We start from the raw sequence: 15257 nt of genomic DNA, 5'->3' as shown, positions 1-15257 counted from the left end.
TGATTTGTTGTCACAAAATAGGGTTGCTAGTTTCGTTGTTGGTATTTTCAAGTCATGAAGCAGGTAAGAGAGCCATTGAAGCTCCCATACGGTTGCTGCCAGAGCACGGTACTCTGCCTCAGAGCTTGACCTGGAGACCGTTTCCTGCTTCTTAGAACGCTATGAAACAAGCGAAGAGCCCAGGAAAATGCAGTATCCAGTCACCGATCTGCGCGTCTCAATACATGCTGCCCAGTCGGAATCTGAGAAGGCCTTGAGGTGAAAGTTCGAATGGGTAGGATAAAACAACCCCTGGCCTGGTTGTAACGCCCCGTGTTACGACCCCTAAAACCAATTAATCATTTAACCAATTATCCAAAGAAAGAATTAAATTACAATAATTAATTTGGAAATGGCCCACCATAGTCCGTGGGCCCGCACCTCTAAAACCCAACCCCTAGCCCTAAAAGGGATAGAATTAGCAAGCCTATAGTATTTAGATCCTAATTAGGACTCCTAGGTATATAAATAGGGGACATAAGAGGCACCTAGAACCCCCACCACAATAATCCCTCACCACACAAGAAGTTCCAAGAATTCCCTTAGGAGAAATCAAGAAAGAAGAAAGCTTAAAGAAAGACCCTTCATAGCAAAGGAATTAATTAAGGCTAAGAGGTAACCCATGTCTCAACAAAACCTATTTTCCTAGCTATGATCTCCCTCTAGGCATCCCTCTATATTCTTGTGTATTGATGATTCGTTTATGATATTGATGGTGTGATCTTGATAATTGATGTTATGCTTTCTTGGGTAATCTTGATAATCCTGATGATGGAAAGAGATTCTTGATGATTGGGTGATGTTCTTGATAAACCTAGATTCCTAATGATTGTGTGATATTCTTGATAAATCGTATTGTTTCTTAGTGTTAAAAGATGAATTACATTCTTGATGATTTAAATATAATTAGAGCCCTAGGATGTATCGTGAAACTCGTATGGTGTTATTCTTGATATATTGGGTGGGAATTCGTATGTTTGGGTGTTAATTATGTTTAGAAAGCATGATATGATATGTGCCATATGTTTCTTACTTCCGATCCATTAATTGTCTACGTGTTATCATCTATTACGTTTAAAGGTGTCTAAGCATGGTTTCGGGTTCCACAAAGGTTCCCGGGGCGTTATTTGTGAAAAAGAGTCAGTGGGGGGTAGGGGACCCACCACCTACCCGCGGCCAAGTTCGGACATCGCCGGCTGCCGGGCAGGCGACTGCCCGCCGGGCACCCGCTGCCCGGAATCACGTCGCCGGCGGGTGACCCTTCACCCACTGGCTACCCGCTGGAAATTCTCCCACTTTGGGATCCCGGCTTCCCCGTTTGATGTTCCCCCGACCCCCGTGGTGTCCCAACGGACTCCGTCTATCGTGCCTATGTCTAGTTTGATGTTCGGGTACCATTCGTAGGTTGAATAAGTCTTATATATTACATGCTAGTTGAATTGGTATCCCGTTGGCCTAGGTGTAAGAAGTATGAACCCCTTAGGATTATTCTTAGTATGTGGATGATCACGCATAGGTTTCGTTATACGATTTCTCCCCCTTCCCAATGTGTCAATATGGGTTGCATGTGTTTGCTATGTGTTATGTGTGCATGACACCCCAATTTGGTTGCGATCAAATTGGTTATTCCTGAGCTGCGGTTCAGAAGCTGGCTGCGGTCAGATTTACACTCTCGGGCTGCGGTCCACCGTTTGGTTGCGATTAAACGTTTTACATGAGCTGCGGTTCATATTCCTGGCTGCGGTCAGATGACTACTCTTGGGCTGCGGTCCACTGTTTGGTTGCGATCAAACATTATGATGAGCTGCGGTTCATCGGTCGGTTACGATCGACCCCTCCGTGTTGCGATATGGGGCAGGGTGCTGCGGGGCCGTGTCAGAGCTATATGCGCTGACCCTCATGTATGGGCATGCGATTGGTCCTGTGGCGCTAACAAAGTGTGCTATGTGATGAGATATGGATGGTTTGATGATTACGAATGTTATGAAAGTGTGACCATAGGATACATGCTAGAAAACCGTATATGCTTGGTTATGACTATTGGCTATGCTTATCTCTATCTGTCGAGTCCGTTCCCTGTGCTTGTGAATTATGTGACTGTTGACTGTGCTTATCCCTATCTGTCGAGTCTATTCCCCGTTTTAAAAGCTAGAGTCTCTTAGGATATATCTTCATGCTTCGAAATGGTTTTTCTTATATCTATATATATGCCTATATGTATTGTATTTCAACGCGTTGGAGTGGGTTACCAGCATCTCTCGCTGAACAGATATATTTGACTTTCAGCCACAGAGGAGTAGACACTGGAGTGAGCCAGAGTCTTGGAGCGTAGAAGTAGATAGTTTCTTCTTCGGCCTGCATGCCACACTTATGCATTTACATTATTAAGGATATTAGTTAGTTAGCTTGTGCACCTGAGTTCTCTAGCTCAGGTGTGGCATAGCACCCCGTACTTTTATATCATATTTTGGGATTTAATGAGATTCTACCTTTATTATATAAGTTTCAAAAGTTTTAAAATTTCAGGGTGTTACACTGGTGATCGCTTAATATAACGCAGTACTCTATGAGCAGCCGACAGATGTGTGTCTGTGGGAGTATCTACAAACTGACTTAGCTGTTGTACGGCGAATGCGATGTCAGGTCTGGTGGCAGTGAGGTACAACAATCGTCCAACCAGCCTCCTATACATGCTAGCGTCTGGGAGTGGTATCCCTTCATTATGAACCAGCTTCAAACCTTGGATCATAGGTGTTGCTGCTGGTTTGCTGTTAATGAATCCAGTCTCTTCTAGGATTTCCAGAGCGTATTTGTGTTGGCACAAGCTTAGACCATTCTTTTCCATTTGAGCTTCGATCCCCAAGAAATAGCCCAATGGTCCTAAGTCTTTGATTTTGAACAAAGAATGTAGAAAGTCTTTGAGATGTTGAATGAGACTCATGTTTGCACTAGCAACAATGATGTCATCGACGTAAACAAGTAAGGCGATGAAGTCATTATTACTGCTGCCTTTTGTAAAAAGGGATGGATCAGCGGTTAATTGCTTGTATCCGACATGAAGGAGGGCTGCACTAAGCTTGGCATTCCACTGCCGGCTTGCTTTTTTCAATCCATATAAAGACCATAATAGCTTGCAAACTTGATTCGGCTTTTGACTTTGAAAGCCGGGTGGCAATACCATGTATACTTCCTCGTTGAGATCTCCATGTAAAAACGCGATGTTGATATCCATTTAATGGATGTGCCATGACTTAGACACAGCCACACTGATGAACATGCGTATGGTAGTTAGTCTAGCCACTGGGTAGAAAGTTTCAAGGTAGTCAATACCAAGTTGTTGGGTGAACCCTTTTGCAACGAGCCTCGCTTTGTACCTTTCAATAGTGCCATCCGCTTTAAACTTCACCTTATAGACCCATTTGCAGCCAATGAGTACTTTCCCTGGTGGTCAATCAACAAGTTCCCAAGTATTATTTTCTTGATGGGCCAAAATTTCTGCATTCATAGCTTGCTTCCAACCATCGTTTTTGATAGCCTGATTGTATGTTCTTGGCTCAATAACTGTGGCAATAACAATGGAGAATCTTCTTTGGTGATGTTCAAGATTGTTATAAGTCATGACATTTCATAAGAGATGGGGGGAGGTTCTGTTATTGATAACACTGTCACAAAGATATCCTTCTAACCTCTTGGATGGCTGGTGTAGTCTGTTAGAGCGTCGGACCTGGGAGTATCAGTGCTGTTAGCATCATCTCTAGTGCTTCTTGGAAGGCTCTCACTAATACTGTGATTATCATCAATATGCTCAGTGACAGGGCTCAAAGGCTGTTCTATAATTCTGCTCTCAGAGTTTGGGGACCTCTCAATATGCTCCTCATGTTCCTGAAATTGATCATCACATGTTATGTATGAACTAAGTTCTTCATTCCTCATTGTGGGAATGTTAGGGAGAGAAGGAACCACTTCTTGCAAGCTGGATTCTACAACACTGGCAATGGGGGAGATATCCTCATAAAAAATTACATCACGAGATATGAATACTGAGCATTCCATGAGATAATATAGAATGTACCCTTTAACTCCCGCTGGTACTCCGATGAAAATACATTTTCTACTTCGGGGTGCCATCTTGTGACGTGAGGAAGATAAAGTGGCAGCATAACACAAGCATCCAAATGTCTTTATGTCCTTTTTATGATGCGTGGTTTCCTTTTTAAGGTGCGTGGTTTGTGTGCTTAATGTGCGTCAGTTGTTGAAACTTAAGGTGAGTCAGCCTAAAGCTTTAGGTGCGTGGTTTACCTTCTTAAAGTTCGTTATTTTCCTTCTTAAGTTGCGTCGGTCTAAAGCTTTAGGTGTGTGGTTTTCCTTATTAAGGTGGAAATTTTTTTACGTTTTACTTCTTTAATTGAGGACGCACCTTTTTTTATTATTTATTTTTTTTTCCAATCCCAAAACCTACACCACCACTATCTTTTTCCAATCATATTTCAGTAATTAGAATAGAGATCAAAGGAAGTAAAAATGTATATTTTATTGTTTATGAGTGGCTAGGAAGTAAAAATGTATATTTTATTGTTTATGAGTGGCTAGCTTTGGTGGTGTTTGTCTTCTTTAAATCTAAAGTGAGCCCCAGTAGCAGATTTATAACGCCTTTTTTTAAAAAAAAATAAAAAATTCATTGATTTTTGAATCAGCTCTACCTACTGAAACAGTAGACAAAGAACCAATAACGCCTCCAATGAGGCTCGAACTCACAACCTTTCAAATGGAAGTCCAACCCGGATACCATTAGACCACATAGTCTTAGTATATATATATATATATATATATATAGATTTTGAATCTAGTGAGACCACCCCAATCAGGTGAGATCATGAGATCCCATCTTATCCATTGATAAAGTTTCAATTGATGGATATGATTGAAAGTCAAACAATAATTAAATAAGGATAGATTTGAAAGGCAAGGATGAAAAAGTAGTTGTATTTTGGTTTTAATTTTGGTTATATTTAAAATAGAATCTTACTAGAATATTAGGGAACCTATCAATAGTAATATTTAATTATATTTTGTACATTTGTAATATTAATTTATGGGGAATTTTACGTTGCTGTGTGCATAGGTATGGAATGGTGTGTGCGTTTTACTGTAACAGGGCTTATACACCATGGCGTGTTGGTTTTTTTTTTCAAAAAATTATGCGTTTTGGTATGTGCCTTTCGTGATACAGGCATGTACATTTTGGTTTGTGTGTTACTAGTTTCGGGTGTGTGTGAAACGTATCCAAAAGAAAACAAAAATATACGAATCTAATTTGGGTATCGGTGTTTGAATTTCGAGTAGATAATCAGTGTGTAGTAGATATAGTATTGAGCTTGTTGTGATTTTTTTTTTTTAAAATTGTGGAAAATTTTACGGTGGTGTGTGCGCGGGTGTGGAATGGCGTGTGCGGTTCAGATGTACAAAATATAATTAATTATTACCATTGATAGGGTCCCTAATAATTTAAAATATCAATTTCCATTCATAATACCCCTAATATAATGCTTAAAATTCCAATTGAATTATATCCATAATTAAACATATATCTACAATTACTATTTAAACCTTTTGATTTTAATATATCCTTAATTACTTTCACAATCTCTTATAATCTCAACCATTCATGGAAAATGAATCAATGGATATCATGATATCCCATGATCTCATCTAGCATAGCGGTTGCACCAGATTCGAACCATATATATGTAGACAAAAGTTCAAATTAAATACGGTTGCGCCTTTTCGTGCAGTCGTGCGACCGCTTGACAAAATACACCAATAGTGTTAATAAAAGGCATCAATAGTGTTAGGAAAATGCACAACAATAAAATGCACAAATACACCAAAAAACACACAACACACCCAAAAAAAATGCACCATAACTCCCACACCCTAAATGTGCATTTTCGAACACTGTGTGGTACTTTTATTCATACTTAATGGTGCATTTTTTGTGATACATATTTACCTAATTTGTGCATATTTTTTTTGTTGTGCATTTGCTAATATTTTTGGTGCATATTTGTATAACTATTGGTGCGGCCGCACTGATTGTACGAGAAAACACGACCGCACCTGAACTCGACTCTCTCTCTCTCTCTCTCTCTCTCTATATATATATATATATATATATATATATATATATATAAAGATTACAGAACATACATACGTACATATATATATGATTAGGAAATGGTGTAATTGTGTGTACCATATGCATATTAGGATTAGGAAACTATAAGGCTCAAATGCTGAATATAATAATCAAAGAATGGGTTTAGGATCGGATGATATTAGCCAAAAGAATGAAATAAAATTAGAAAGCAAGGGTTTGGAAACTAGAAATAGTCTTGAGGAAAATTTAATAAAATAACTCCAATGTAATTTGGATTTAATAATATGATGTGATAATTTAAAATAGATTGATTTAAGGATACAACACTTAGTAAAATAAGTGTTGTATTTTATTTCGGTTATTATTCTTAGACACTTTAAAATTATTTTACTATTTTGGGTGCCTGTATGAGCTAAGCACAGCCGTACAGGCCTCATACAGCAGGGCCCCCCAGTGCTTGTATGATCAAGACCTCCACACTTAGATATTCATCAGATATTGCTTTTTAGATACCAGCTCCAAAAGAATTTCTTCTACAAGAATTTTAAAGAAAAAAACTTCATTCTCTCAAGGGTGGAAGAGAAAACATTTGGCTAAAGGCTAATGGTTTTGATGCGGGTTAACACAAAGAAAAACAATCAAAATAGGGGATAAGTGCTAGCACTTATTTAAACAAACAGCAAGCTCAAAGGGGACACAAGAGGTAATAACATATATAAGGGTAGGCTTAAAGGCTATGGGCTAAACAAAAATGGCCTAAATCACTTCAAAATATGCAAAACTTAGACTTCACTTAGGGAGTAATGACGCAAGTTCTAGCAAAACACCCATGACCGGAATCTCACATAAGCCTTCACTTGTAATGCATAACACACAAAATCAAGAATTAATCCAATTAATGAGTTGTTAACAAAGCTATTGACAAGAGAATAGATCAATTATGTGTTACACCTCAAATTATCAATCACAAATTGAATTGCAACAAGTACCACCAAAACAAACTACAAACCCACAAGAGATAGAAATTGTAACTCCATGCTATGACAAGTAACTTATTAACCAAAAGAACCTGAGTCATCCAAGCAAAAATTTTGAAAGTTACTCCAAATTTTTGGCTCCTCCCCCACACTTCAAAATTTGCATCATCCCTTATGCAAAACAAGAGAAAAGGAGAACAAGAGAAAAGGAGAACAAGAGAAAAGAGAAAGGTAAAAAGCAATAAAATAACACGAACTAAAATATGCTAAATAAAAGACTAACTAGACGAAAATAATAGAAAGAAATAAAAAGCAATATAAAAGATAACATGGGGTGTCTCCCATGAAGCGCTAAGTCTAACGTCGCTAGCTCGACGTAACCTCATTATGGAGTGCTCATTCCAGTGGATCTGCAAGGTTGACCGCTTCACCAAAGAAGTTGTTCCACTTTACTTGCTCCTCAAATGTCATTCCAAAGAACTTGTTATGAATCATAGAACAATTTGAAACACCAGTGGAATTTGGCTCATTAATAATAGTAAATTTCACTTTTTCCTCTCCAAAGTTAAAAATCATGGACCCCTTCCTTGCATCAATTATTGCTCCAGTTTTGGCCAAGAAATCAAAGGTCTCTCCAAAATGATTGGAACATCAGGATTCTCTGGGGCATCTATCACAATGAAGTCACAAGGCACAAAATACTTGTCCACACGGACTGGGACATCTTCAAGAATTCCAATAGGGCTAATAGTAGACTGATCAGCAAATGTCAATGTAAGTTGGGCCAGTTTAGGTTCTCCCAAATTCAACCTTTTGCAAAGTGATAGAGGCATAACATTAACACTAGCTCCAAGATCACAAAGGGATCTTTTGATCATATGGCCTCCAATAAAACATGAGATTGTGAAACTTCCCGGATCTCTATGCTTCAAAATGCTCATACTTTCACTACGTGCCAAGGCCCTATACTCTTGTGCCATAGCCACCATCTCATTATCCCCAAATTTTCTTTTCTTAGCAAGAATATCTCTCAAAATTTTTCCGTAGGATGGAACTTGTGAAAGCAAATAATCAAGTAAAGAAATTGAAACTTTCAAACTCTCAACTACCACCAAAAACTTTTTCCACCTACTATCTTTTACTTGCCTTTGAAATTTTTAAGGAAAGGACAATGGTGGTTCATACCTTCTCACGGGCTTCTCTGCCTCATCATGAACTTGTGGATTATTCTTCACAACAGCTGGTTCAATTTCTTCCCCCTCAAGTTTCTCCTCAATCTCCACATCAACAATTTTATTTGGAGTTGATGTTTTGATTGGAAGAGATGGTTCTCCAAGTATCTTGCTACTCTTTGTAACAATTGCATTGACACGTTCTCTAGGATTTTTGGGGCAAGCGGGCAACTTTCCAATGACTTTGGTGCAAGATGTAGAGGCTTGATTGGCAAGTTGATTCTCTAGCATCTTATTGTGGGCACTCAATTGATCCAACCTCTCAATCACTTGCTTGATCCTTTCTTCGCTTTGCACCTGGGACTTGAGCAATATGCTCATCATAGCCCCCAAGTTTGTTTGTGGTGGGGCCTCCAGAGTGGGTAGTGGAGGTCTGGGTTGAGATTGCATACCTTGGAATGTTGCCCTTGGAAATCTGGTGCACCTCTATTAACAAAATGTTGGGGATTTACAGCCCCCATTAGATTACTCCATGAAAAACCTGGCTGGTTCCTTGATGAATTTGGATTATAGGTGTAACAACCCAAAATTTCAATTTATAAATCCGGTATTAAGAAAATTCAATATAGCTTTTTGACTCCATTAAAAATTTTTGCGATCAATCTGTGTGTGAATAAAATAATTTTCGTCACATTTTGAAATAAATTCGACACCGAAGAAGAGTATTTCTTTTGAAAATTCCAAGTTATCGGGTACTTCGCGTACCAAGATTTAAATCGAGAATTTTATCCGAGTGAGACCGGGAGAATTAAAAAGGGAATTTTGAACAAGTGTTCATCCATATGGTTTTTGGAAAAATTCACTTTCCAACCCAAAGTAATAAAGAAATATCATTTTTAGCCTATGGTTCATGATACATGGTGGACCACAAGACATCCAAAAATCCCTTATAAAGTCATATTTTAGCTTGGGGAAATTACCCCTTTGCCCTCAACCAATCATTGTATATCATCATATGGTTTTGGACCCTATATAAACCCTTCATTCCATCACATTTTCATTGCCTCTTCCTCACTTTTGTCTGCCAACATCCAAGGAGAAAAGCTCCAACTTAGTAAGCATTGTTCATCCTCCTTTCTAGCTTCATTTTTCTTCTAGTTTCTTTAGTCTTTAAGGTTTTAGGCTAAGGATAGAAGGTGTGTTGGGAAGTGAAAGTGGTGAAGGAGGCTCAAGCTTGACCAAGAGGAAGAAGAGATCCAAGCTAGAAGGAGAGGTCTACAAGAGGTATAACCCCATGGATTCCTCTTTAGATTTGGCTATGTGAAGCCTAGATTTGAGTATAAATGAGTAGAAACTATGAGTTTTTGATGTGTTTATGCTTAGAAATGCTTTGATATGTGTTTATGAGTTGTTGAGATTGTTTTGGACATGTTTGGACAAGATTTTGCAGGTGAAAAGCTATCTGGTGCACAACATAGTGTGCACCAGACCAGAGTGGCGGCCCTAGCCGCGGCCCATTAGAAGGGCCTCCGGCTAGAGCCGTGCCACCACGGGACTAGGGCACGGCCCTAGAAGAGGGTCGTCGCCTAGTCCCGGCGTAGTAGCGGGTCTATAGGGGCGGACCATGATGAGTCCTGCCCTAAGTCCCTGAGTGATGTTCTGATTAGATTTTGTGCAGTGGCCGGGCCCTTGAGGCTTAGCTACGTGTCGTTTCGGACCGAGTATTACGAGCCCTTGTGGCTCGGCTCTTCGGGACCGTCTTGACGCACGTTTTGGCTTTGACTTCGTTGAATTTGGATTAAAATCGAGTATGCTATGAATGATTTTGTGAAGAAATGTGACATAGTGCATATTTCGCCTAACTCTCTGTATTTGAGAAATTGTTGAATTTGTGATCAAACAATGTTCTTATTAAGTAAGGAAGCATGATTAAATTGTATTCTTTGATCCATGAGAATAGAAGCATACTTGTTGAAAGAGATGTATACAAATTGCTATTTTAACAAACCGAGCATGATGATGTATCTTTGAATACTTCATGTTAGTTTATACATGATTTAGAAGCATGTTATAGAGCATTTGACATTTCACATGAGTCATATTTCAAAAATGCATAAAGGGCCAACGTGAGCACAAGAATACTTTCAAAAACCATAAGCATGTGGTACACCATTATTTGATGCATTGGGAAGTAGTAGAATTGTTGCATGTATGAGATTGATGCATGAGAGATATATTTATGTATTATCTATATCGGTGAGGTTTTGGAGGATACCGTTTGGACTATGTTCTTCTCAGGAGATATTTATGGACATTGCGGTCCCAGAGTATGTAACGCGGCGTATTCCCACGTTACGAGGTTAGAAACTTCCCGCCAGGCTTGGAATCATGGTTAGGGGGTGTGCACACTAATAGTTCGATACTTGATTCCAAAGAGTTTGAACCACGAGATTGGTTCCGTAGACGGTAGGAGATATTGGGTCGGAATTATGCCGTTCCCGATGGGGTAAGTCACACTTCTGTGAAACCCTAAACCGTGTACGAGTATAAGAGAAAGAAAGAGAGTCAACAGAAACTCAAGAAAGAGAGTCAACAGAGACTCAAGAAAGAGAGTCAACAGAGACTCGATTATGAGAGTCGATACAGACTCGATAGAAAGAAAGAGAGTCAAGAAAGACTCGAGGAAGTAACAAAGAAACCTCCAAATAAAGTACTCTATTTTATATATGAGTGTATGATTGTATTATTACACTAGATTGCATATGAATATGAGTATATTATTGCACTAGATTGCATAAGAGTATGAGTGTATGATTACACTAGATTGCATATGAATATGAGTATATTGGTGCACTAGATTGCATAAGAGTATGAGTGTATCATTACACTAGATTGCATAAGAGTATGATTATATTGTTGCATGAGATTGCATAAGAGTATGAGTGTATTGTTGCACTAGATTGCATAAGAGTATGATTATATTAATGCACGAGATTGCATATGAATATGAGTATAATGTTGCACTAGATTGCATAAGAGTATGATTATAATGTGGCACTAGATTGCATGAGAAGCATGTTCATAATGTTATACATGACCTTGCGAATAGAACATCGTAAAAGATTGTTTAATGAGAAGTTTAACTTGAGATGTTCCTTGAGCATGATTATTGTGATGTAGTAAAAGTTCTACTTAATAAGTTATGTGATAAGAGTGTGATAGCATGTGAACACTTGTTATATGATCTTTAAACATGATCCTATCTGTAAGCATGAATTGCTTGATAAACTATTTGAAAAGTCTATATGTATATAAATATACGTGATTAGTCTTATTCATATGTAAGCATGCCAACTGATATTATAGGGTGCAAGCATTTAGAAAGAATATGATGAACTAAAGATGTTTTGAGGTTAGCTTATTGCTATAAAGATATCAAATGTTTTCAAAATATATGCTAGAATGCTTTACAGGGTTGAGTGTGGTGATACTTAGCTTCGTGCTAACGAGTGTTTTCCTATTTGTCTATGTGTTGCTTGCAAAACCCCTTTCAGGTGGGCCCAGCAGTGAGAAGAGATCGAGTTAGATTAGTCATTTAATCTGAGCTATCTAAACTCTAGTTCTATTTATGATGTCTTTTGGAATTAAACTGTGACCTTACACTTATGATGACGTTTGATGATGTAGACTGTTTTTGGGTGACGTCTTTCCCCCTTATTTTTCAGTATTTATTTTAATACCCAGACTTAATTGTATGTTATAGTTTTACCCCTTTAGCCTGTGCAATCACCAAGAGTGGTGGTTGTGGCGGTGACACCCTCACTACTTATTATCTAGTTTTCCGCTGCTTAGATTATGTTAATGTCTGTTTAGAGAGATAATTAAGAGTTAGAAAAGTGGGTGTTACAATAGGCCCCTTGAGGTTGAAAAGATTGTTGTGGTGGCCTATTATATCCAACCAAATTAATATGCTCCATGGGAGATTGAGAACTTGAATCATTGAGACATTCTCCCAAATTATGTCCACCACCACAAAGATCACACATCAAAACTTGATTAGAAAGATAGGAGGAGTAGAAACATAACTCACAACTTGATTTTTTAGGGTGAATTGAGCTAGCTTTTGAACCAGTGAAACCACATTATTCACCTTAGCTAACAAAGCGGAAATTTGCTCCACTTCATGCATTCCCCCTACAAGTTTTTAAGAAGATCTCTCTGAGTACCATGTTGATCCATTCATAGCAATCTTCTACAAAAGTTCTTCAGCTTGGTTTGGTTCCAAAACTGTGAATGAATCACCCGAAGAAGCATCAACTAAAATCCATGATTTTTCAAGCAAACCTTCACAGAATACCATAATTAAATCCCAATTTTGGAAGCCATGGTGCGGGCACTTCCTTCTTAGTTCATTGAATTTCTCCCAAGACTCCGTTAGAGATTCACTTGCCAATTGCTTGAAACTTTGGATCGCCGTCCTAATCCTTTGAGTCTTTGAGATTGGGTAGAACTTATTCAAAAATTCCCTATCCAATTGCTCCAAGTATCAAAGTGGTTGGTTGGAAGTGAGATGAGCCAACCATGAGCCTTATCACTTAGTGAGAGGGGAAAAAGTGTAAGCTTGATGGCTTCTTGAGGGACACCATTGATTTTGAAAGTGCCACATATACGGAGGAACTTTGTGATATGAGAATTGGGATCCTCCGTGGGTGACCCTCCAAACTGATCAGAAGTGATCATGTGTAAGATGGTCAGCTTGATTTCAAAGTTGTTGACCTCCACACCTGGAATATTAATGCTATCATGCTCCTCAACATCAAGAGCAATGTAGTCAGACATGGATCTTGCTGCGGCAGGAGGTTGTTTAACTTCCTCTCCTTCTCCATTGAGGTTCACATTGACTTGATTTGGTACCTGGGCCATCCTTCCTTGTTTTCTAAGAAACTTGGCTATCATTTAAATCTCTAGGTTCAAAGGTAATAATCATTCCTTCCCCAAAGATCGTGTACGCATACAACACCAAGTTCTTAGATCAAGAGAGCACAACTCAACAAAAAAAACTTGTTATAGATTAGCTAAAATAAAATAAAAACAAAAAAAAATGGATTAGACTCCTAGAATAAAATTTTCACTAATATCAATACTTAAACGTCACTTCCCAGGCAACGGCGTCGATTTGGTTACGGTATATTTCTCAAACAAATAATTACCCGGAGTATCGAGTTATCGATCCACAGGGAAGTGGTGCGTATTAAGCACTAGCTACTAATTTATTCTTATGAAGCTAATCCTAACGAAAGACATGGATGGTTGATTAAAACAATTAAAGGAAAAAAAAGTATGCAGGTTTGTGAAAACAATAGGAAGATGATGAGATTCCTGGGATTCAAGCATTTAATCACCTAGTGCAATCTAATGTGCAATATTAAATCTGGGTTTAAACAAGTGTGAGAATGCAACAAGGGAAAGAGTTACTCCCGTAATCTCTGACCTAAAATAAGTGACTATTCACTCCCGTGATATAAACACTCAACAATGTAAGAACAAGCATTCATAATAAACTCCTAACTACTGCAATAATCAAGAATTAAACTCCTTAAATGCAATTTGCCCTCTCCCAATGTCCAACAGTTAAATGCAATTGTGTGTGCCCTAAATTATGCCTAACTCCCGTTATGACACAAAGAAAGCTATGAAACAAGTAACTATGGCCACTAATTACAAGCATCAACAACATAAACCACAACTGCAACACAAGTATAAAACCCAAATATTAATATATTAAAGAATCTGAGAGCACAGACACATAGGTTCATAAATACTTTTTACCCAAGAATCTCTAAGAAAACTTAGCCACACATGGCTAACATGAAATACCTAACAAATATAAGAGTTTACAAGTAATCTAAAAGAGTACAAGAATTAAACCAAGTGATTCTCCCAAATCTACGTAGCTTGCTTCTAATTTCCCTAGACAACTTTTGACTCTTGATTATCTTCTTTCTTGTCTCCAAAACTGAGCATGATTATCTAGGGTTGAGGAAGGCGTCCTTTTATAGCAGGAGCAAAGTAGGGACGAAATGGGAATTTTCCTCGCGAGATTAGGAAACTGCCACGTTGCTGAATTCTGCCCGCTCGACGCGTCGAGTCTTGCTTGTTAGGAACATATGTAATAGGATTTTGATGATACCAATGTAACCTACAAGTAGACCCCTAACTTTTTATCTTTTATTTTGTTACCTTCGTCCTAGACGAAAGGTACCATAACTCATCATGTAATTCGTGTTAAGCTAGTCAAACACACGAAACCGAGTTATGATCTCTTCAATTAGGTTTTGAAGAACGAAAGAAGAGTTTATGAAGCTGACCCCGAAAGAATCAATGGTTTCCCTCAACCGAAAGCAGAAGGCGAAAGAAGTCTCTTGAGACTATTTTCTTAAAGATGTGCTTGTCAAGACAATTCATCTTCTCTCAGCTGAAGAAGAATGTTGTCAATTGTCCCATCTGTAGATCATCCTTGGAATTAATCTTTCCTAAGAATGAGAGCACATTTATCAAGATGCAATAAATGCCATAGTACTACTTTTCAGATCTAGACGACAAAATAAGCAAAGGTGTTTATCTCCAACGACTATGTAGTACAGCTTTATTTAATGAAGCAATAAATGCACAAGGCTCTCCGGTCTTTACCCACTGGATCATAGGTTTGAAATGCCATCTCCCTCCATCGGATGGATTTCTTCTCACCTATAAATACCCATGTTCTTAAGGATAGAAGTTGCTGGTTTTTAGAGCAATTGAATACTTTCTCTCAAAAGCTCCTTATACAAGTTCACTCTCTCAAGCTTTTGAAATCCAGTGATTCAAGGTGTGAAATTTGAAGAAGACATATCCGATTTCATTCACACAACC

At 38.3% G+C, this 15257-nt stretch overlaps 1 protein-coding gene across 1 annotated transcript; it reads right to left on the bottom strand.

Annotated features, from left to right (window-relative positions):
- Positions 1 to 7769: 7769 nt before the first annotated feature.
- LOC109183628 lies at positions 7770 to 8866 on the bottom strand. Its single transcript, XM_019333696.1, has 3 exons — positions 8798 to 8866; positions 8359 to 8702; positions 7770 to 8202 (listed from the first exon to the last, which is right to left on the bottom strand). Exons 1-3 carry the CDS (start codon positions 8864 to 8866, stop codon positions 7770 to 7772), a joined length of 846 nt encoding a protein of 281 aa, XP_019189241.1.
- Between the last annotated feature and the right edge of the window lie 6391 nt (positions 8867 to 15257).

The sequence above is a fragment of the Ipomoea nil genome, unplaced genomic scaffold (assembly GCF_001879475.1).
Source record: "Ipomoea nil cultivar Tokyo-kokei standard unplaced genomic scaffold, Asagao_1.1 scaffold1149, whole genome shotgun sequence".
NCBI lineage: Eukaryota > Viridiplantae > Streptophyta > Magnoliopsida > Solanales > Convolvulaceae > Ipomoea > Ipomoea nil.
Note: the sequence above shows the minus strand (reverse complement) of the source record. Positions and strands in the feature narration are given on the sequence as shown.

Excerpts from the sequence above, each read along its gene's own strand:
- LOC109183628 (XM_019333696.1), bottom strand. The coding sequence starts at position 8,866 with ATGGGGGCTGTAAATCCCCAACATTTTGTTAATAGAGGTGCACCAGAT. Across the intron at positions 8,703-8,797 it reads TCCAAGGGCAACATTCCAAG|GTGCAAAGCGAAGAAAGGAT; the intron begins GTATGCAATCTC and ends CTCAAGTCCCAG. Across the intron at positions 8,203-8,358 it reads GCAGAGAAGCCCGTGAGAAG|AGATATTCTTGCTAAGAAAA; the intron begins GTATGAACCACC and ends AAAAATTTTGAG.